The following is a 23,950-nucleotide window of genomic DNA, read 5'->3' as shown; positions in this document are numbered from 1 at the left end:
TTTATTTATTTTTATGTGGTGTTGAGGTTTGAACCCAGGGCCTCGCCTGTACAAGGCAAGTGCTCTACCACTGAGCCACAACCCCAGCCTAATATCTGATTGTTTTAACCAAAACAGAATGTTACATGACTGAGTATTAATCCCCACATGAATGTACTGTTATTTATCTAACCATTTTTTATATTTAGTTATTTTCAAGCATTTTTATTTGTACTGTTATAAGCAACTATAAACAAATATCTTTCTACATAAAAGCTTTGCCTGAATAGCAGCTTCTTTTTTCTTTTCTTTCCCTCTCCTCTCCTTTCCTATTCTTCTCCAGTCTTCTCTTCTTTTTGAGACAGGGTCTTCTTATGTTGTTCAGGTTGGCCTTGAACTCCTGGACTCAAGAGATCCTCTTCCCTCAGTCTCTTAAGTAGCTGGGACTATAGGCATGTGCCACTGCACCCAGCTTATTTACTGAAGATTGATTTTTGCACAGAATGACTGGACAAAAGAGGAAGACCCTTTCTATGGCCTTTGTTATATACAGTTGAATAGCTTTCCAGAAAGACTACACCAGTTTCTATACAGGCTTCTTCTCAGAATTGAGTGCTTTTTGTTTTAGGGCTTTGTTTTGTTTTATTGTGATACTGGTGATTGAAACCAGGAGTACTCTAACCACTGAGATACACCCCCAACACATTTTATTTTTATTTATTTTATTTTTGAATATTACATTTTAAAAAATTTGTTCTAATTAGTTATACATGATAGTAGAATGCATTTTGATACATCATGCATAAAGGGAGTATAGCTTCTCATTCTTCTGGTTGTACATGTTATTTTTTATTCTGAGACAGGGTCTCACACTAAGTTCAAGGCTGGCCTTGAACTCATGACTCTCCTGCCTCAGCCCTCCTCAGCACTGAGTGTTTTGATTAGTTTTTAGCAATAGAAACCCTCTGTCATTTTTGTAGGTAGCAAATTGTTTTTATTATTCCCACTTTAGTGGACCACAATGGGGCTTATGTGGTCAGGTAAAAGATGGAATCTGGGCCCATGTTCAACTTAGAATGGGTCTTCATAGGGCTATGGACCCACCTTGTGTTTTCCCAGTTCCTGACTGTATAATAAATAGACATACGTAGCAGCCAGCAGCATCCCACACAGAGGCACTGACATGTGGAGCCAGGGCCATTATGGTAGAAAGAACCAAGTGGAAGCCCCTAGAACTCCCCATCTTTCTCAGGATAGTAATTCAAAAGCAATTTTACATCCTTAGGGGAAATTGCAGAGATTAGTTCCACCATTAACAGCTTAAAAAAGCAGGGGTAGTGATACCACCCTCATTCCACTGGCCCATTTGGCCTGTGCAGAAGGCAGATGGATCTTGGAGAATGACTGGATTATTTTCACTGTAATCAGGCGATGACTCCAATTGCAGTCGTTGTCCCAAATGAAGTATCCTTACTGGAGGAAATCAACACAGCCCTTGGCAGCTGGTGTGAGCTACTGACCCGGCAAATGCTTTTTCCTCTATCAATTTCCAAGGACCACCAGAAGCTAAGTGTGCATCTTCACAGCCTTGCCTCAGGGCAACATCAACTCTCCCACTTTCTGCCATGATAAAAGGGGCAGAGAACTCGATCTCAAGGGTTCCCACAGCATCATGCTGATCCACACGTTGACAACATGATGCTGATCTGATTGAGGAGCAGGAGATAGTTTTGTAAATGAGGTTGGCCATAAATCCCCTGCTGATGTCTGTCAGGTCCAATCTGGAGATGAAGATAGCACCAGTTAGTTGATTAAAATCCCATCAGTTTTTTGAACAGAGAGAATTGAATATAAAGGATTGTTAACTAAATGTAAAGTTATTGACGAGCTAATTGAAAAGATAAAAAGAAAATCAAAGGGTCACTCAGGCAGCAACTGCAGGTAGCAGCTATCACCCTTGGGCTGAGGTGACAAGGGGAAGAGATTGAAAAGATGAAAACTTAGGAACCTACCAGAAGACCACTCAGAGCCAAGACTCATTAGTCCTGAGGAGAGAACCCTATTTGCTTGATATGTGACATTTTTTGGATTTGGGGACAACTTATAATCACATTAGATTGTATAATTTCCATTCACTTACTTTCCAAACAAACCATATAACTTGTCATTTCTAGTGTGGTCTGGAGTACACACCAGCTCTGTAAGCGAGTCTAAGTTGGCAGCTGATGGCCCAGCAGATCCACAGATCTACAGAGAGCTGCTGGCAAATGGGATGCTATATGGGGCCGCGCTGGTGTCAATAGGCAATTAATTCATGGAACAAACTCAAGCCCTCTGCAGTAGCTGTTCTCTTTTGAGAAACTACTTCTGGCTTCTTTTCTAGGCCCTGCTAATAACCCAACACTTTCCCATGCCTGTGAGTGACTGTGTGGCCTCTTCAAGACCTGGGTGTGTCACTTCTGGGTCAGTCAGATCCCACCAGGAGATAAGCCACACAGATATTTGAATGAAGAAGAGAATTTTGTTCTAGGTATAAAGTTGTTCACTAGGTAAATGTGAGCATGAAAATTCCAAGTCAGGAGGTTTGACTCGTTCTCCTGTAAAGGGCCAGGGAGTAAGTATTCTGACTTTCCGTCCATTCTGCCATAACCACTCAGCCCTTGTGTTGTGTGAAAACCAGTTTGACAACATGTAAACAAGCAGGCAGACTGTATTCCAATAAAACTTTATTTACAAAACTAGGTAAATGAGCTGGCTTTGGCCTGGGGTCCATGATTTGCCCACCTTTGCTCTTAGTGTCCTGCAGGAAGTGGCCACAGGAGGAGCTTTCGCTGCTGCTGCTGGTGTTTCTGAAAGGGCTGGCTCTGCAAGTGTTGGGAAGCTGTAAACTGGCTTCATCTGCTATCGTGGAAAGGAACCACTGCTGCCAAGGGGCCCACGCAGGCTGGGAGGAAGAGAAGAGAGACAGGAAGGAGCAAGCTCTCTCCCCCTGCAACTCGGCAGCCTCCCTCTAGTGCCCCCCTATGGGCAGAGCCTTCAAGGCAGGAATATAGGTTGCACATAGCCTCTATATTTGGAGCTGAGGGAGAATCACAAGTGCTTTGATTAGGCACTTAGATGATCCCCCTTGTAATTCCTAATTTGAATTCGTCCTAATTTCATTCTAGAGATTAGACAACTTTCAGGGTCCCATTGGAGAAAAGTGTGGGAGTGCATGTTAAGATGGGAAGACTTATCTAAGAAAGAGGTATTTCTGCTGGGAAATGAGGGTGAGGAGGAGGTAAGAGGGGGTCCAATAGGCTTTGACAGGAGCCTAGAAGGAATTCACAGCATTTGAGGATCCTTTAGTCCTACCTTCAGAACAAAACCCAAATCCGACCACCACTTTCCACTACCACTGCTGACCCTCAGTCCTGTTCCACCATCTCCCTGGGCATTTTTAGTCAGCTCCCTGGTCCCTGCATCCACTCTGGTGCCTGCAGTCTGCTCCCAGATTGTCCAGATCATTCTGGCATGGCGTCCTCTGTTGCCCTTGGAGCAGAGCCCGACCCCTCACCATGTCTCACAGGTCCTGCAGGGCTGTGTTCCCTCCATGCCACACTTCCCATCCCTCCTGTTCTCCCACAGCCTCCCTGATCACTGCAAGCCACTTCCCACCTCAAAAACCACCCACTGTCCCACAGCCTGGAACTTGCACACCAGGTCTTCTCTTATCTTGCCCTTGTGCTTCCTTCAAGATGGGTCTCAAATGAGACCCTACAGCAGAGAGTTATCCAAAGCACTGTCTTCCGTGGGTCTCTGTTGCCCTGCTTTGTTTTACTTCGTTGCACTTGTCACTTTGTGTGTTTGTATTCACAATACTCCCAAAGCTAGTATTGTGCTTGGCCAGTAGAGGGCGTCCAGCAAAGATATGTTGAGCAGGTAAATGAGAGAATGAATGAACAAATGCAAAGGGCACAGCAGTTGTGATGCAACTGGAGATGGAGATGCAACTTGGGCTGGAGACCAAGATGTCAGGGGGTGAGGCAGGCAAGGTTTCAGGAGCCAGATGGAGCAGGGCCTCATGGAGGAACAGGTGAGAATTGGGGCTGATAGTTGAAGAAGGATGAGCGGCATTGAGGTATTTAAGCAGGGGAGTGGTGTGAACAGATTGTAGCATATTGGAGTCCCTTGGGCTGCCAGCTGAGTGGCCTGGGAGATGGAGATGAGCTTTCCAGTCATAGGTGGAGGCCTGGGCTGGGGTAGTCAGTGGAGGCAGAGATGAGTGACTCAGCTCTGCAGGTGTTTGGGGGCAGAATCAGGAGGGTTCAAAAGAGGCTGCAGGGACTGGGGATTTAGCTCAGTGGTAGAGCACTTAGCCTGTGCAAGGCCCAGGTTCAATCCCAAGCATGGAAAAAGAAAGTGTTTACAGTGAGGGCAAGGGAGACAGACATGTACAGGATGACCCCCAGATTTCAAATGTGATGGCTTTAGGGAAGATGAGATTCAGATCAGTCTTCGGGAGAAGGTAGATGTTGAGGTTGCTGAATGTTCCTTGGAGGTTCAAGGGCTCATTCATTTCTTGAGCTCCCTGAAAGCCAAGGAAGGGTCATACCTGCACTTGACCTCAGATGCCCCCAGCCATGGAAGGATGTGGGCAGCAGAAAGGAAGTCTCCTCAGCAAGGGAGTGATTCCAAATCTGGGAGCAGCTAGGTCAAGACACCTACCCTCTCTGTGTCTCAGTTTCTTCACATGTAGTATGGTGGGAATGTGGTCTCTCATTTTATAGGTTTCTCTGGGGGACCAAACAAGCTACTCCAAGAAAACCCGGAACAGTGGCCCTGTGGGAGCTAATATGTACTTAGAAGCACTTAGAAGGATAATGTGAATACTCAGAGGGCCTTGGGGTGGGGGTGAGTAGGGTCTGGAGGCTGCTTTGGGGTAGGCTTAAGCAGTGAGGTATACTGTAAGCCTCCAGTGATTGAGGAAGAGCAAGTACAAAGGTCCTGAGGTCAGGAGTGAGCCTGCTAAGTTGAAGAGCAAAAAGCAGGCCATTGTGACTGGAGGAGTGGGTAAGGGAGAAAGGGCATGAGAAGCCAGCAAGGCAGACTGCAGAGGGCCTCTGGGCCATGAAAGGGTTCGTCCTAGGTGCTGTGGGAGGCCATGCTTGGTTTTAACAGGAGACCATCCCTTTGACTTATATGTGAGGAATTCATCCAGGGTCTGTCAGTGGTAGAAGGGGCATCTATGAGTGGTGTAGGTGAAGAGAGGTGGATAGATCTAAGAGTGTTTCAGGAGCAGTGCCACTGCCCTTGTTACTAGAAAGAAGCAGCAGGCCAGCTGATGAGGAGGTTGGTGAGCCTTCAAGGGACAGGGAAAAAGAAGCAGGGGGGGCCTGCAGGCTTCCTGAGGAACTGGGGATAGCCAGGGCCCCTCGAACCCATCTGAAAGGCCACTGCTTCCTCTTCTCTGAAATGGGGACTGGGCCACCATGGGTGGCCACTGGGTGCATAAAATGAATAGGATTCCTGTGCTAGCTGGACTGTTCCCGCAACAGTTCACATCTTAGTCATAAATGTGACCAGCATACAGGAAAGGAGGTAAATGCTCCTCATTCTCAACACCCAGGAAGCCCCACAGATGTTGCCAGAATCAGATGGGGTTTGGGTCTCTGCCACACACCGGGCCTCTGTTATGCCTTGGGGCTGAGCTGGCTCAGTGCTTAAGCTATATCAGGCAGGTACGAGAGTGCCATCGCTTGTTGCCTTAAGCCCGCTGTTTGACCTGTGCCGCCTCAGCTCTGATTCATCTTTCAGGTCCGTGTCTGCTCTCCCTGATCTTGGGGCATTGTCTTTGGACTCTCCTCTGGCCCTGGCCCTGGATTTCATTTGGCACATTTGCATTCTCTCTGCTTTTGGGTTTGGTTTTTAGCCTGTGCCCCTCTACCTTGTAGTGCTTTCAGTGATCTGGGCTTGTGTTTGATCCCTGCCACCTATTCCTGCCTCTGGGTTAGGTCCTGGGCCTGGGCTGTCTCGCTGCCATCCAGGGTTGTGCTTTGATTCCTGTGTCATCTCATGGCTGTGGGTTCTGTTTCTGGCTGTGGCCTCTCCCTGACTCAGATGGGGTTAGGCCTGGGTTGTCTACACTGGCTGTACCCTTCTGGGGACTGTGTCCTCTCTCCCCATCCCAGGTTATGTCCAGGCCTGGGTTCCCTCCTGTACCCTGTCTCAGCCCCTTCAGGACCTTGGCTCATTCATTTCAGCCTCAGGGGAAACTCCGTTTTTGAATTTAGGTTTCAGGCCCCTCCGTCCCTGGCCCCTGAGGCTGGGACCCAGTTGAGGCCCAGGGAATGGAGTCAGGTTGCTAAAAGGGGCATCCTGGGGCCCTGGTCTCCATCCTGGGACTAGGGATCTGTGGAGGACATGGTGCCTGACACCCTGTTTACAGATGAGCAAACTGAGGCCCAGAGATGTGAAGGTTGCCTGAGATCATGCAGCAAGCTGGGCATAGCCAGGGCTCCCACCTCCCCATGCTCACCTCACCTGCTCCATCATGTACAGGTGAATGCAAATGCTATATGTATATGAGGGCATGTGCTGGGCCATTAGGGACTATCCCTGCGTGTTGCTTCTTCCGCCTGTGTATTGGCATGTGTGGGTGAGATAGTGCAGAAGTGACTGTGTAGTGCTCCTCTGTGCAGTGCGTGCAGGAGTGTATGTGAAGTGCAGGGATTTTTTTAGGTCTTGTGTCCAGCCCTTGGCTAAAGACCAGCTACTGTCCCCTTAAGCCAGAGTGAAATGGCCTTTTGGATCAGCCAACATGTTCTAAAAGCAGTTCCAGATACACCAGCAGGTCCAACCCACACCCTGCTCTCTGTCCCACCCCTCACTGCTTAAGACCTGGACCCCAGCACCCTCCACTTGGGGCCCCACACAGCCTCCCCTGAGGTCATTTCAACTGAGCCAGACACTGTTCCTATATGTCTGGGGAGGCTTCAGGCACACATCTGGGTCACTAATGTCTTCCAGGGGCAAGAGAATAGAGGTCACATCCCCAGTTTGCAGTCCCCAGCAGCATCTTTTACTCACTAGTGCCTTTGCCTGAGACTTGGGCAAACTTCCCCATCTAAGAAAACGGGGCTGGGATTGGCCCAGGGAGCTGTTGGAAGGAGCGTACAAGATCATCTGTATGACTTGCTATCCAGCACGGAGCCTGGCACTTAATAAACATCACCCAGTGCTAATGATTAATGCAGAAGAGGTGAAACCAAGCCTGAAGAGGGTCCTGGAGCAAGTTGGTGACCAGTTATCTTAAGGCCAGTCTCAGGCTGTCTGCGTGTCTTTGGGTTAGTAGGGGACAGAGGTGAGTGGTGAGTTCTATAAAGCAGGTCCCTGATGATACTTGGTAGGGGAAGGGACAGGGCAATGACTGGGATTGAGCAGCTGGGCAAGACTAGGGCAGGAGGAGGCCTAAAGCCAGTAGGAGCTGTGAGGGCTGATGATGGCCCAAGGTGGACACCCAGAGCCAGTTCAGGCTCTCGGCCCTTGTGATCCCTTCCTCTCTCTCCTTTGCCCCCTCAGTGGCACAGGTTTCTCTCTAACTGCCCATCTCTGTCTTCTTTTCCTCCCCCTCTGCCCTATCCTGCTTCCCCTCCAGCAGAAGGCAGACCTGGCTGTGGCTGCATTCACCATCACTGCCGAGCGGGAGAAGGTCATCGACTTCTCCAAACCCTTCATGACCCTGGGGATCAGCATCCTCTACCGAGTGCACATGGTAAGCTCCCAATGGGGACCATGGACTGCAGCCTGACCCAGGGGATAGGGACAGGGCCTGCAAATGGGAACAGGACTCCCACTGGACCACAGATGGGCCCATCAGATTCCTGGCGCCAGGAACCAGGGGTGAATATACAGTCCAGGTCAGGAGCAGCTCCAGATTTCACTCCCCACAGGGCCGCAAGCCTGGCTACTTCTCCTTTCTGGACCCCTTCTCCCCTGCCGTGTGGCTCTTCATGCTTCTTGCCTACCTGGCTGTCAGCTGTGTCCTGTTCCTGGCTGCCAGGTGAGTGCACTCTCTGCTGCCTAGGAGGGAGGGCAGGGACAAGGCATGAGCCCTTTCCCCTCATGGCTCTGCCTTTTGCTCTGTGGATCTCTATCTGGGCCATCTCCTTGCCTCTTCCCTGAAGAGGTGTCTCTCCATGTCTCTGTCTCTCTGTCTCTGCCTCCCTTTCTCTCTACCTTTCCTCTGCACGTATGTCTCCATCCATCTTTCTCTTTCCCGCCCACTTTCCCATCTCTGCTCCTCTGACCACAGTGGCTCCATGTCCCCCGACTTCTACCCTTTTCCCCTGCACCTGGGCCCATGCACCTGCCTATGTCTCTCCACAGGCTGAGCCCCTACGAGTGGTACAATCCGCACCCATGCCTGCGGGCACGTCCCCACATCCTGGAGAACCAATACACGCTGGGCAACAGCCTCTGGTTCCCAGTGGGGGGGTTCATGCAGCAGGGCTCGGAGATCATGCCGCGGGCGCTGTCCACACGCTGTGTCAGCGGAGTCTGGTAAGATGCTTTCTATCTGCCCGGCAGGGACTAGGGGTCATCTGAGTTCTGTTAGGTGTAGGAGGCTGCTGCAGTCCTCTGGGTGATCTCCACCTCCAGCTATGTGGCAGGGAATGGGGTCAGACACTGAGCCCCAGCATAACTGCCTACTAGCCATATAACCTTGGGTAGGCCCCATCCTTTCTCCATGCCTCAGTCTCCTCATCTGAAAACTGAGAATAAAAAGGCTTATGTCTGAGGTCTGTGAGGATTCAGTGAGGCAGTCAAGGAAAAACACCCTGTGAGCCTGACAGCCTGTGCTGACAGGAGGAGTTATGGTCACAACAGGAGAAACATCATCTGCTGTCACACACATTGCCCTGGTTATCACAGAGACTTAGAGTCCTTGAAGTCCCATAGTGACCTAGCATCCTGGAGAGAACTTATTTTTCCCCTTGGACAAGCTCCAGGAAGCCCCATGTCAGGGGGGCATTCACTGAGAACTCATGGTCTCTAGTCCACAGTTTTAAAAAAAATGTGGCATTAGATGCCAACACTCAATGTCCAGGCAAATTCATCCAGGCACAGTGGCACACAACTGTAACAGCAGTGACTCAGGAGGCTGAGACAGTGGGATCACAAGTTCAAGTTCAGCCTTAGCATCTTAGACCCTCAGCAACTTAGCAAGACCCTGTCTCAAAATAAAAAATTAAAAGGGCTGGAGATGTAACTTACTGGGCTCAACCCCAGTACCAAAAAAAAAAAAAAAAAAAACGGAAAATTTACCCACAAATCTAGGAGACCTGTCAGCACTGACCGGCATCCCAGCTGACATCAACTTCAGGCCCACACTCCCCACTTCCATTACTCTCTGGCCTGGCCTCACATTTACCTCCCTGGTCTATCATACAGCAATTGGATTCAGCTGCAGTTCCTGCAACTAAAGAGAAAGTTTAGGAGGGGGAATAGTCTCCCTGTTTTATGGATTAGAGAGGAGTGGGTTGCTAAAGAGCATGCATTTGGCTAGATACAGAGCCAGGTTCCAGCCCCACCCTGTGCCAGCCCTCAGAACTGCCCTGCCAGCCCAGCTCCTGAGGCCCTCCGTAGCCTTCTCCAGGAAAACCCCAGGCCTTCTAGGACATGTCCTCCTCCCCTCCTTCCCATTAGAATTCGTGCATCCATGGACATTCCACAGGGGTTTGTTGAGCCCCTCCTATGCCAGCTCTGTCCCTGTTCTTCAAAGGCAAAGGTGTTGATAGTAAACAGGTAAACAATAAACACTGGGCTTCATATTTTATTTAATGGATCTGTCCCAGACACATTATTTAATATACAACTGTTCAATCAAGACTAACCTTAAGAGGCAGCAGGTTTTTCTTTCTCCCAGCTAAGTGGAAGCAACTATAATTCACTTAGTCCACTGGCTTTGAAACTTTTAAGTCTTTTTGCTTTTGTTTTCTGTTTTGGTGGTATTGTTCCAAAGGTTTGTATTGGTACTCACTATGGAGGAGCTAACTGGGGCTATAAATGTATTAATTGAGGAAACTATGAACAGCTGGGAAAACTTGAAAACTCAAACATAAACCACAGTGGATGAGAGTTCAGACTTTAGCACCCACACAGAACCCAAGTCAGAGTCCTGGATACTGGCTTGTGACAACATCTCATTTGTTCATGTTGGTTATTACCACAGATTACCCCAATGAAATTTTCAAGTCTTAATGATTTTTTAAAAGTTTTTGAATTTGCATCATTTCAGATGATGCCCTGTATTTGTTTCTTATGGCTACTGCAAAATTTATCACAAATTTACTGGCTTAAAACACATTAAATGTATTCTGGAGGTCAGAAGTCCAAAATAGATCTCACAGTGCTAAAATCAGGTTGGCAGGGTTGTCTGGATCCTTCTGGAGGCTTTAGAGGGAATCCCTTTCTTTGCCTTTACCGGCTTTTAGAAGACACCAACATTCTTTGGTCATGGCCTCCTTCTTCCATCTTCAAAGCCAGCAGAGTAACATCTTCAAATAAATCCCCCCACTCCCCCTGATTCTGACTTTCTTCTTCTACTGATAAGCACCCTTGTGATTCATTGGGGCTGTCTGGACAATTCAAGAGTATCTCCCAATCTTAAGATCCTTAAGTTAATCACATCTGCAGTGTTCCTTTTACCATGTGAGTTGATGTAATCATGTTTTCTAGGAAATAGGATGTAGATATCTTTGGTGGTGGCAGCAGGAGGAGGCTTATTCTGCTACCATACTGCTCAAGAGAAATGTATTGATATTTTCAATATAATGATGTATTAGATGCTCACAAAAGTGCTGTTGAGGGGGCCGGGTTGTGGCTCAGTGGTAGAGAGCTTGCCTAGCATGCTTGAGGCACTGGGTTCGATCCCTGGCACCAAATTTTAAAAACTAAATAAAAACAAATAAAATAAAGGTGTTGTGTCCATCTACGACTAAAAATAAAATTTAAAAATTAAAAAAAAAAAAAGTGCTGTTGAGGAACTTGCAGAGTGCATGACAGAACAGTGGAGAACGGCCCCCTGAGGAGGTGTATGGGAGCCGTCTCAGGGGCTACAGTGGAGTCATCCATGCCAAAGAGGGTGGGAGAAAGCTAGGTATGTGAGAAGTAGCTGAGAGGGCACTGAGAAGAGCCACTGCAGGTCAGGCAGGGGGAATCAGTGGCCTCTCTGCAAACCATGATCCCTGCTCCTTGGTCAGGGACCCTCTTCCTGAGGTTCATGTTCTCCAGCCAGGCATTCTTTGCCTCTTCCATTGCTGTCACCCAGAAGCCCTGGGTCATGCCCCCTCTATCACTGGAGACTTTGGCCCTATGCTCCTCTCTTCTGTACCCCAAATCTATTCACACATTTGCTCATTTCATAAATGTTTGTTAATCTGCAGATATGACCCCATCGTGATAATTCAGCAAGCCAGGTCCCTGACTTCCAGGGGCTGGCATTCCTGTAGTAGACAGTAGGGATTTGGTGCCATCATCCTAGAGGGCTTTGCTGAAGCTTAACCTGCGGTAGCCTGGCCAGACCTGCTTTCTTGTCCCCTGGTCTCCAGTGTCCACTTGGTCTGCAGCCTCCTGTAGCCACATCCAGGGGCTCATCATCATGCAGGACAGCTCTGCCTTGGAAATCAACATTCCAAGACCTCTCTGACCACAGCCCCGTCCCTCCCAGACTCTGTCTTGTTCCCTCTCCCTGTTCTCTGAGCCCTGCCTGCCTTCACATCCATCCATCTCCAGGTAGGCTCCCGGGCACTCTCTTCAGCCATTGTCCTCTACTCTTCCCCTGCTGCTCCTTCCCTCAAGCTCTCTTGGCAAGAAAACCCCCAAAACTCAGAGCTAGCTGCACTTGGCCTCTCCCCCTCCCCACAACCCCAGTTCCACAGGGTCTCTTGCAGCCCCCTTATCCATATATCCAATCCCTTTCTTCCTTGTGGCCAGTGTATGCCCTACTAGCCACCCACCACTGGAGGCTCTGTTCTTGCTTCTGGGATGCCATGTCCTCAGGTTTCCTCTGGCCACTTTGGTCCTCAACCTCATTTCGCTGTAGATTCCCTTTGCCCTCGTCCATCCCTCAAATGGGCTTCTCACCCCACACCAGTGATGGTTCAGTGCTCGAAGACTCAGCACCTTCTTTTTATAACAACTATTCTTTCAAACTTCCTTTTCTACCCTGAAATTCAAGGATAATATATCTACAAACAGGCATAATTTTTAAAAAAAGGAAGAAGAAGAAGAAGAAGAATATAACACCCTATTTGCAATATGAAGGAAAAAAGAAAGTGATTTCTAATAAAGTAACATGATGGTAATATGTAAATGCTTGGATGTTGCCACACCAGAGGACAGAATGCCATAATCAGGTGGCATCTACTTGTAAGGAATAAGTCTAGAATGATAAGGAGTTTTCTTGTCCCCTGGTCTCCAGTGTCCACTTGGTCTGCAGCCTCCTGTAGCCACATCTATTAGAATTTTGTCAACCCTTGATATTCGATGTGGAAATAGTTAGCAAATTAGTGTGGCAAATATGAATTGCCATGAATGAGATAGTTTGCTAATGCAGCTGATCTGAGCATCCTGACTCCAGGATTCAAACACAAACGGACCAGTCATCTGAGGCATGACTTCCCAAAATGGCGAAGAGTTCTTGCCAGAGTACCAAACAAAGCAACATCCAGTTGTTTCTCAGTCTGAACAAGAGATGTATTCCTGGAGATTTCAGTTTATTTTCTAACTGCAAAAAGTATGTGGGTTTTTTGGGGCTGGGGATGTGGCTCAAGCGGTAGCGCGCTCGCCTGGGATGCTTTGTCACTGACTTATGTCCCCAGCTCTTTTTATTTTTTATTTTGAGACGTGGTCTCACTAAGTTGCTTAGGGCATCACTAAGTTGCTGAGGCTGGCCTTCAACTTGCAATTCTCCTGCCTCAGCCTCTTGAGTCACTGGGCACTGGTTAATATTGTTTTAAAGAGTGAGTGACAGCATTGACCCATGGGTGGGTTGGGAGATACTTGGTTTCTGGAAAGGTTGTGTTAGTCCCTGGGTTTTGTGTGTTGGGGTTGGGTTTTGTTTTACAGGAGGCTGTATTATCACTAGAAGGAGGACAAGGGGGCAGGATAAGACAAATGGCTGCCCTGGGGTCCTGCAGCCAGGCCCCTGGGTGCCTCTTCTCCCAAGTCAGTCTTGTGTCACCAAGATAATAAGAGCAAACGTCTATGTGGCACATTTGCTCTCTCTTCCCAAAACCCTGTGAGGGAGGGCTTGCAGTTGTGCTTACTTCATAGGTGAGGAAACTGAAACAATTTCAAGGTCATACAGCTAGAGCCAGGATTTGGGGATTTTCCATAGAGCTTTCTATTATTGATTTCTAATTTAGTTCCATTGTGATCAGAGAACACACTCTGTAGGACTTGAATCCTTTTAAAATTACTACGACTTGTTTTATGTCTCAACAAATGGTCTGTCCTGGTAAAGGTTCTGTGTGTACTTGCACTGAATGTGTATTCTGCTGTTGGGTAAATGTCAGCGAGGGCCAGTGGTTGACGGCGTTATTCAAGGCTTCTGTGTCCTTACTGCTTTCCTGTCTACTTTTCTACTTGTCCTATTAGTGACTGAGAGGAGAGTGTTGGAGTCTCCACCTGTAATTGAGGAGAAATTATCTATTTCTCTTTTCAGTTCTGTCATTTTTTGCTTCATGAATTTTGAGGCTCTATAATTAGGTGCATAAATGTTTAGGATTGCTGTGTCCTCTTGATGAATTGGTCCTTTTGTCATTATACTTTGCCAGTCCTATGAATGATCATTGTCATGACCACTCAACTCTGCCATTGGAGTATGAAAGCAGTCGTAGATAAAATATAAATGAATGAATGTGACTGTGATCCAGTAAAACTTCATAGATACTGCTGGACGTGTGGTGCATGCCTGTTAATTCTAATGATTTGAGAGGTAGAAGCAGAAGGACTGCATTCAAGGTCAACCTTGAAACTTAGCAAAACCCTGTCTCAAAAAAAAAGAATTAAAATTATTAATTAGATTTAAATTAAACTGAGCCACACCCCCAGCCCTTTTTTTTTTTTTAGAGAGAGAAAAAATTTTAACATTTATTTATTTATTTATTTTAGTTTTTGGTGGACACAACATCTTTGTTTGTATGTGGTGCTGAGGATCGAACCCAGGCTGCACGCATGCCAGGCGAGCGCGCTACTGCTTGAGCCACATCCCCAGCCCCAACCCCCAGCCTTTTTAAATTAATTTTATAAAAAAGGGTTTAGGTTTGTGGCTCAGAGTGTCCCTGGGTTCAATATCCAGTACCACAATAACTAAATAAATAAATAACTATATAGCTACTGACACTAAAATTTGAATTTTATATAAATTAGGTGTCATAAAATATTACTTGTCTTTTGGTTTTTTCCTTAGCTATTTAAAAATGTGAAAACCAGGGGCTGGGTTGTAGCTCAGTGGCAGAGCACTCGTCTAGTATGTGTGAGGCACTCGGTTCGATTCTCAGCACCACATATAAATAAATAAATGATAAAGGTTTGTCAACAACTAAAAAAAAAATTGAAAATAATTCTTAGCTTGGACCTGTGGGCAGTGGTACATACCTGTAATTCCAGCTACTATGGGGGCTGAGGCAGGAGGCTCACGAGTTCAAAGTAAAACAAAAAGTAAAAATAGAAAGGGAAAGGAACGTAGTTCAGTAGCAGAGCACCTCTGGTTTCAATACCAGTACTGCAAAATAAATAAGTCAGTCATCTGCCAGCTTACTGTTTGTCCTATTTGTTCTTTGTTCCCTTTTTCCTTATTTCCTACCTTGTTTTGAGTTTATGATATCTTAGGATTCTGTTTATCTTCATCATCAAGTAAATATACTTCTATACTTATTTTAGTGATTGCTCTGGGTTTGAAATATGCATCTTTAATTTATTAAAAAATACTTGCAAGCTGGGTGTGGTGTGGCACAACTATAATCCCAGAAGCTCAGGAGGCTGAGGCAGGAGGATCGAAAGTTCAAAGCCAGCCTCAGCAACTGAATGAGGCCCTGAGCAACTTAACAAGACCCTGTCCCAAAATAAAAAGGGCTGGGGATGATGGCTCAGTGGTTAATCACCCCTGGGTTCAATCTCCAGTAAAAAAAAAAAAAAAAAAAAAAAGTTAAAGTAACATACAATTTCATATAAGATGTAAGACCCTTGCAACAGTATATATCCATCTCATCCTTCCACCTTTTGACTTTTATCATTTACGTTACTTCTGTATATCTTATGAACCCCACACTATACTAGTGGTGGGTGGGTATGTAAATAGTAAAGGTTTTTAAAAAAAGTTTTTAGGGGCCAAGGGTATAGCTCAGTGGGAGAGTATCTGTCTAGAATGCATAAGACCCTGAATTCTATCCCAGCACCAAAAAAAAAAAAAAGAAGAAGAAGAAGAAGAAGAAAAAGGAAAAAAATCAAATGTGGAATATGCCTTCTATATTTACTTACATGTCTACCATTTATAGTGTTCTTCATACCTTCTTGTGCATCCACATGCCCATCCAGTATTATTTTCCTTTTACTTGAAGAGCTGCTTTTAACATTTCTGAAAGTGCAGGTCTGCTGGTAACAAACTCTCCCAGCTTTGTTTACATGAGAGATGTTTTCACGTGTGATCTTTGGAGGATGTTTTTATTGGATTTGGAATTCTAGGTTGACAGTTTTGTTTTGACTTTTCTTCAGCATGCTGTTGCCTTGTTTTTTGGCTTGAATATTCTCTGACAAGAAGTCTATTGGAGCTATTATCTTTACTTCTTTACGTGTAATGTGTCCTACACACACACACACACACACACACACACACACCTTTATCTATTCTGGCAGCTTTTAAGCTTTTCTCTTTATTACTGGTTTTCAATAATTAATTATAATGTGCCCTGGTGTATTTTATATGTAAATGTGTTTATACTGCTTGGGGTTTATTGAACTTCTTGGGTTTGCATGGTAATAGTTTTTGTCAAACTTGAAAATTTTTTAACCATTACTTCTTCAAATAATTTTTTTTTCAGTCACTGCTTTCTCTCCTCTCTTTCTGGGATGCCAATCATATCTGTGTGGACACTTGATACTGTTCCTCAAGCCACTGAGGCACTCTGCTTGTTTACAGTCATTTTCCTCTCTGCTTTGTTTTGGATGGATTCTGCAGCTGTCTTCCATTTCCCTGATCTTTTCTGCTGCAGTGTCTAATCTGTATAATCCCTTCCAGCAAAAGTTTCTTTTCAGATATTGTGTATTTCATCTCTAGAAGGTCCCTTTGCCTCTTTTTTATATCTTCCATTTCTCTCCTCCATGTGCTTTTTATATTCTTGAGCATTTTGAGTATATTTATAATAGCTATTTTAATGTCCTTGTCTACCTTTTTCATCGTCTTTGACCACTTTGAGTCTCTTTCAGACCAGGGTCCCTTTTTTCTTGTACCTTTATATATCTGATTATTTTTTTAATTAGATGATAGATATTGTGAATTTTACATTGTTTATATTATAGCGTCTTGGACTTCTGGCTAGGGAAGTCCGGGGAGGTAGGGAGAGAGAATGAACCTACCAGGGGGATTTAACTTAGCTCAGTGATAGAGTGCCTTTCTAGCACCACAAAAACAAACCAAAACATCAAAAGAGTCTTGGACTTTTTCTGGCAGACAATTAAATTACTTGTGAATTATTTTGATCCTTCCAAGCCCATATTGAAGCTCTTTTAGGACAGGTCTTGTGTTGTCTTTAGGGCCCATGAAACCCAGTTTCCAATATGGTGTTCTTTGTGTTCCCTACTATATATCTCATATATTCAATGAAGTCTCTACTCTGGCTGGAAGGAGCTCAAGCAATTCCCAGCCCTGTGGGAACTCTGGGAATTGTTTTCCCCTTGAAATTTGTTCTTGTCTGGCCCCATGGAGTTTCATCCATGCACTTACAGATTGATATTCAGCCAAAGACTCAAGGGGACCCCAGGTTTCTGGAACTCTCTGTGCAGTTCCCTCCTCTTAAGTATTCTGTCTCACAAATTCCGGACATTTTGCTCCCTCCACCCTAGCTCCTATCTCCATCTCCACAGCTCTGCAGGATTGCTGAACCGTTTGGATTTCCCTTCCAGGTGCTGAGTGTGTAAATTAAATCCATTGGGCAGCCTATATGATGATGTCTCACTTCATTTCTCTTTTCTTAGGAATCACAGTCCTGAGATGCCTATCATTCTCTATAGTTTCATATATCTGTACAGTTTTCTGGTGGTTTATGGTGAGAGGGTACTTTTTATGTAAATGTATTTTTAGTTGTCAATGGACTTTTATATTTTAAATTTGTATATGGTGCCAAGAATTGAACCCAGTGCCTCACACATGCTAGACAAGTGCTCTATCACAGTGCTACAACCCCAGCCCCATGAAAGGGTATTTCTCATACCAGGAAATAGAAGCCTCTGGAATGGATATTTAAACCCAAGGAGTCTGGCTTCAAAATCCACACTCCTAACCTGTCCACTAGTCAGCAGTCAGCCTGTTTAATGTTGGGGTCACTGTTGATGAGGGAGGTACCACTAATGGAGCACATGGTCACAGGTCAAAGTGGCAGGGATGGCTCCAGCCTGCAGCTCATCCCTCCCACCCCTCAGGTGGGCCTTCACCTTGATCATCATCTCCTCCTACACGGCCAACCTGGCCGCCTTCCTCACCGTGCAGCGCATGGAGGTGCCTGTGGAGTCGGCTGATGACCTGGCAGATCAGACCAACATTGAGTACGGCACCATCCACGCTGGCTCCACCATGACCTTCTTCCAGGTGGGGCCACTCGGAAACTTCAGGCTTGGTGTTGGGATCCCTGCCCTGCATAGCATCTCTGAGTGGGGCTGGGCAGGGCCTCCTGGATCAGAGACTGATGATCAGTGACGGTCGGGAGGTATGGGAGCAAAGGACACACTTGCTCTCATGGGGAGTGCTGCTGTCTGGCAGGGGACAGGGATCTAATGTTGAATCAGTGCCATAAGTAGAGGACAAGCAGGGCCAAGGAACTTCTAGAAGGGTTAGAACTGGGAATATCGTCCAACAGAGAGGAAGGAGGGCCCTAAAAGTGAGAGAATACACTCTATGTATTTGGGGTAAAAGAAAAGAAAGATAAAAGCTTGGCAAGGAGGTTTGGGTTAAAGACTCAAAAACCTCAAAGGCCAGGGAGAGCACTTAGATTGGACTCTGCACATGGGCAGTGGGGAGCAAGGGGTGACAGTTTAGAGTTGGACATTCCCCCTGGGCCAGGTTGGGGTAGACAAGTGTTCTGGAGGAGGCTGAAGCTGGGTGGGGCCACTGGAGGGTTAGGGGAGAGGAGACAGGAGTAGGTCTAGGAGGTTGCTGAGCCATGAGGGCTGTGAGGCATCCTGGAAGAGGGGGCATGGGGATGATTTGGACCTGGCTTGGACAGTTTGTCTAGTCTCTCTCCTCTGTCTTTGGCTCTTTCTGTCTTGATCTCAACTCTGTACTCTCAGATTGAGGGAGACATCCTGGAGGGCAGGGTACAGGGCTTAGGAAAGGACGTGGGTGGAGAGACCCTCACCTGTCTTCCCCTTGTGCTCCCTCTGCCCAGAATTCTCGGTACCAGACGTACCAGCGTATGTGGAACTATATGCAGTCCAAGCAGCCCAGCGTGTTCGTCAAGAGCACAGAAGAGGGCATCGCCCGTGTCCTCAACTCCCGCTATGCCTTCTTGCTGGAGTCCACCATGAATGAGTACCACCGCCGCCTCAACTGCAACCTCACCCAGATTGGGGGCCTCCTCGACACCAAGGGCTATGGCATTGGCATGCCGCTGGGTATGGCTTCAGTGAGGATGTGGAATGGGGCAAGGGCCCTTTGTGTCTGAAAACAAGATGTGTGAGCAGGCCCGGGACTGGGCCAGGGCCCCCAGAGGCTGGCTGAGAATTCTGTGTGTAATCTTCTGGCTGTGTGGCATTAGGCAGGTGTCATCACCTTCCTGTGCCTCTGTACCTTCCACCTGCAAAGATGAACCCAGGAACAATCAGTTCTAGACTCCAAGGGCTGTTGAGAGAATTCAATGAGGTTTTGCTGTACAACTCAGTACATGTTGGCTATGAAGCTTGCTGCCTTTCCTCATTGGCCTAAGGGGCCCTTGAGGGAGAGGACTTGATTTTATTTGCTTCATATTCTCTGCACCAAAGCCTACAGTTTGGCTCAGAGAAGGTGCTCAGGAAATGATATAAATGGATGGATGGATAGAAGGAAGGTATGTATGTAAATGGAAGGAAGGAAGGATAGATAGATGGCTGGATAGGGGAAGGAGAAAGATAGGGAGGAAGGAAGAGAGTTGGGAAGGGAGGAAGAGAGGATGACCCCTCCATGGGAACTTAACATGTTATTTTATTCTTCAGTTCAGGACATGCTTTTTCAGGGCTCAGTGCTAGAAGCCTACCACTGATTTGTCTCCAAATGTTGACATTTTGGCTTTTAAAATCATGTGTGAGCCATTGGTGCTTACATTAGTTACCTGTAACTGCACAGAAATTCTGAGCATTTTTGCATGAGAGTTCATGCTGTTCTAGAGAAGTAGTGTAGCCTGGTGCCTTGGGGACAGGCTTTAGAGTCACATCAGCCTGGTTTTAGATCCCACTTTCCACCCTGACTCAGTACATGATCTAAGAGAAGAGCATCGCCTCATTCAGAAATATCTGCTTCAGATGGAAACCTCTGCTTCACAGGGTCATTGCAAGGCTTGAATAAATTCTGCAAACCCAGGGTCTGGCACATAGCAGGTGCCTAATAAACATTAATTACCTCTACTCACCATATCCCTACTTCCTGGCATGTGACAGATGTTCTATGAGTATCTTAGTAAATGAAGGAGTGCGTACAGAACAGGATATATGGGGTGTTTGAGGCTCAAGGATGGTTCAAGAGGAGAACATGAGGGTGAGGAGAGAGGTGTTGTGAAGAGGAGGGGAGAATGGGGATCCATTCACTCAGCAGATTGGTCTGATGCCCTCACAGGTGCCAGACCCTGGGCTGGATGCTGGGCAACAGAGAGAAGATGCCAAGCACCCCAGCCCCTCCTACCTTCCACTAGGGCAGTAGGCAGCAGAGATCATAAACATGTAGCTGCTGTGTCATATGACGTCAGGTGGTGATAAGTATTCTAGCTGAAAATTTAGGGGAAGAGACTGACAGAAGGGGGCTCTTGGGGCCATTTTAAATAAAGTGATCAGAGAAGACCCTGAGGAACCAGCATGTGAGCAGAGATCTGAGTGAAGTGAGGGAAAGAACATTCCAGCAGAGCCAAAGGTCCTAAGGTAGGACTTTGCTAGGCTGATTTGGAACTTGCAAGGAGGTCAATGTGGCTGGACCTGAGAGAACCTTGGGCAAGGGTACCAGAAAGTGACTGCCTGAGAATACAGGCTCTGGTAGGCAGAGGGAGGGGCCTTGTTCTAGCAGCAGTGAGGGAAGCCATGGAAGAGGTTTCAGCAGGGGAGGACTGATCTGATTGCTCCTAAAACTGACTCCTGGCTGTTGTATTGTGAAGAAACTGGCTAGGGGTGGGGAGAGGCCACAAGGAAGACCTGAGCAGCATCAAGGACTGACAGAGGCCACGGTGAGGGGACAGTTGGGTTTGGGGCAGGCAGGGCCCCAGGGCCTGATAGCCAGTCCCTTCTCATGTGCCCGGCCCAGGCTCCCCATTTCGGGACGAGATCACGTTGGCCATCCTGCAGCTCCAGGAGAACAACCGACTAGAGATCCTGAAGCGCAAGTGGTGGGAAGGAGGCCGGTGCCCCAAGGAGGAGGACCATCGAGCGAAAGGTCAGCCACCCCTGCATGCGGCATGTCCTTCCTAAGGACCTCCTTGCAGCCCAATGCCCACACAGCCCACTCTGTGGCTCTCCCCTAACCCCCAGGTCTGGGCATGGAGAATATTGGTGGCATTTTTGTCGTGCTCATCTGTGGCCTCATCATCGCTGTCTTCGTGGCGGTCATGGAATTCATATGGTCCACAAGGAGGTCAGCAGAGTCTGAGGAGGTGAGGAAGTTGGCCAAGGGTGGGGCATAAAGCACGGGACCCCTAGGCTGGAGCATGTGATGGATGTGGCATTGGAAGCCACCTGGTGGATGGTGGGGAGCTGGGGAAGGGGGAGGAGGAGTACAGCAGGAAAGGAGGGGCCTGGAGAGACTCCTGGGGTTAAGGAGGTCCCAGGAGAGGTGAGAGAGCAGGCATCCAGACGTGCAAGGATAGAAGGAGAAGAGCCCGGGAAGAGATAAAGATGCAGGGAAAGGGGGTGGGGGGAGAAAAGTGTGGCGAGCCACAGAGGCCATAAAGCAAGAAAAAATTAGAGGAGAAACAAGCCACAGAATGCAGACTTGATGACCAGTCTCATGCTATAGTCAGGATCACTACTTCCAGAGGGCCCTAGGTGCTGCTGGGTGACACCTCTGCTGTTCCAGACCCATTCATGTTCCCACATCCCAGACTGCTAGTGCTGCTTTCCCTTGCTCTGCCAGCCTCCAAATCCTCCTCCACTCCTCACTTCCAGCAACTGACCTCACAGGTACAGCCCAAAACCCCAGCCCCACATCCAGCCCCCCACATTCTCTACTTGTCCCTTCCACTCCTCTGAAGACAGCCTCCACCTTTGCCCAGATCACCCCCTCATCTTCCCAAGGACATCTCTCCAGTGCAAGGCAAACAATATTGAGTCTGTTTATACCCCCAGGTCTTTCCTCCTGGGTTGCACAGTCAGCTGTCTTCTCTTTATTGGATCAGCAGTCAGCATACAAATGTGCTGTAACTCCTCCCACCTAAAGAAGTCCTGTCTTGACCCTACTTCTCCTCCCAGCCACCATCAGATCTCTCTTCTTTCCTCTGCCTCCTTAAGAGGATTGTATCTCCCTGTTCTTTCCAGTTTCTCTCCACCCATTCACTATTGGGCCCAGCTTCTGTCCCTGCCCCTCTACTCTTTTTTTTAATATATACATTTATTTTTTAGTTGTAGGTGGATACACAATATTTTTATTTCATTTTTATATGGTGCTGAGGATCGAACCCAGGGCCTCACACATGCTAGGCGAGCGCTCTACCACTGAGCCACAACCTCAGCCCGCCCCTCTACGCTTTAATGAGTGACTTCCTCATCTGAAATCCAGTGCCCAAGTCTCAGGCCTCATCTACCTGGGACAGCAGCAGGCTTCAGCACAGTTTATCGCTCTCTCCTCAATACCTTTTCCTCTCTGCTGATCCCTTGTTTTCCTCCTGCCTCTCAAGTCACTCTCCTAAGCTCCTTTGTTGGGTCCCTTTCTCCCCAGGATTTGTTGGGGGATCCCAGGGCTTGCTCCTCTGACTGTTTCTCTTCTCTGTTTTTCTCTATTTCCCATAGAGGTCCCAGGAATGGCTCTTAAATGTGCTGATGACTTCTATACTAGTTATTCATTGTTACCATAATACCTTTACTGCTTAAAACAGCAAACTTCTGTCAGCTTACAATTTCTGGGGCCAAGAACCAGGCAACAGCTTAGCAGGGTGGTTCTACCGCCCTATGTTGAGGTCACAGTCTTGGTGTTGGCTAGCGCTACTGGGATCTGAAGGCTTGATGGGGGCTGGAGGGTCCACTTCTAAGATGGCTCACTGTCCCAAATATATCCATGATTTTCATTTATGGAGAGGACTGAATGACAACACAGGCCAGCACCAATGAAAGGAGATTCTTAGCCAGGAGCAGTGGTATATGCCTATAATCTGCAGGACTAGGGAGGTGGAGGCAAGAGGATCACAAGCTGGAGACTAGTCTCATCAACTTAGTGAGATCCTGTCTCAAAATAAAAAATTAAAAAGCATGGGGATGCAGCTCAGTAGCAAAGTGCCCCTGGGTTCAATCCCCAATAAAGGGAAGCGGGTATGGAGATAAAGATTCTTATTATGTTTCCTGAGAAGTGGGGGTAGGACATCACATAGGGCCACAGGAGAAGCACCAGATTTGGTCAGGAAGTAGAAGCTGCCCAGAGAGGAAAGACTAGGCCATTAGTTTTCCTGCAGTTTCTTTGGGCAAGGTTGGGCAGGCAGGCATAGGACTGGCCAGTTTGAATCGGTCAGTGGACTCTAGACTATAGGGGCTGTATCTAGTTGTCTTGTACCTGACCTGGAATGATTTAGGGCAGGGTAAATATTGGGGGTACATGAAATTAAATTAGGTACAAGGGGTGAGTAGGAGTATAGATAGACTCAATATTGCTTGCTGTGCCTCTGATAAGCTGAGGAGTCCTTTGCTATCTAAGATTTGGCTAGTTCTGGGAGGGTTAGTCCCTCCCCAGCCTGCAAGATTTTGAAGATATTAAAACATCCTAAGACACAGAAAATAAAACACATGATTAGTACTTTCAAAGGCAGTTGGTAGGATGCCTCAGTTTCTTGAACAGTGACCTCCATGGTCCTCATGCTGTGGCAGCTGACATCCCCCAAGGCAAGTGATCCAAGAGAGGAAGGGCAAGAAGTGAAAATGTCAGATGACCAAATTCTGTTGGTCCCACAGACCAACCCTGATACAGAGAGGATTACATGAGGCGGGTAGAATCTTAGAGACTGCCTTCCATAACCCCCAAGTGTGTATTTCCCTGAGCCCAAAGTTTGTAAATTCAGCTCCATACCTGACATCTCTACATGGACATCTGGTAATATATGCATAATGTATGTGTTCACCACTGAGGTCCTGCACACCCACCAGCCAATGCCAACCTTCCAGTTGCTCAGGCCAAAAGTACATGGAGTTATCCTTTACTCCTTCCTCTCTTTCACCATCTCAGCAAATCCTTTTGTCTCCACAGCTGTCACAATATACACAGAGTCCAGCCCTCTCACACCACTCTGGTCTAGCTAATACCACCTCCTGCCTGGGCTATTGCAGTAGCCCTCTAGGTGGG

At 47.2% G+C, this 23,950-nt stretch overlaps 1 protein-coding gene across 2 annotated transcripts in view; it reads left to right on the top strand.

Annotated features, from left to right (window-relative positions):
- The window catches only part of Grik5 (glutamate ionotropic receptor kainate type subunit 5), a 58,405-nt gene that overhangs the window by 32,661 nt on the left and 1,794 nt on the right, over positions 1 to 23,950 (top strand). Inside the window, exons 13-19 of one of the 2 annotated variants that reach the window (XM_027945803.2) lie at positions 7,616 to 7,732; positions 7,911 to 8,020; positions 8,347 to 8,520; positions 17,662 to 17,827; positions 18,624 to 18,849; positions 20,717 to 20,845; positions 20,941 to 21,062. In XM_027945803.2, coding sequence (XP_027801604.2) covers positions 7,616 to 7,732; positions 7,911 to 8,020; positions 8,347 to 8,520; positions 17,662 to 17,827; positions 18,624 to 18,849; positions 20,717 to 20,845; positions 20,941 to 21,062 — 1,044 coding nt within the window. The remainder of the gene's footprint in view (positions 1 to 7,615; positions 7,733 to 7,910; positions 8,021 to 8,346; positions 8,521 to 17,661; positions 17,828 to 18,623; positions 18,850 to 20,716; positions 20,846 to 20,940; positions 21,063 to 23,950) is intronic. The other variant, XM_027945804.2, reaches the window with a different exon arrangement.

The sequence above is a fragment of the Marmota flaviventris genome, chromosome 18, assembly GCF_047511675.1.
Source record: "Marmota flaviventris isolate mMarFla1 chromosome 18, mMarFla1.hap1, whole genome shotgun sequence".
NCBI lineage: Eukaryota > Metazoa > Chordata > Mammalia > Rodentia > Sciuridae > Marmota > Marmota flaviventris.
The sequence above is the reverse complement of the archived record's forward strand: the minus strand, read 5'-3'. Positions and strand labels throughout refer to the sequence as shown.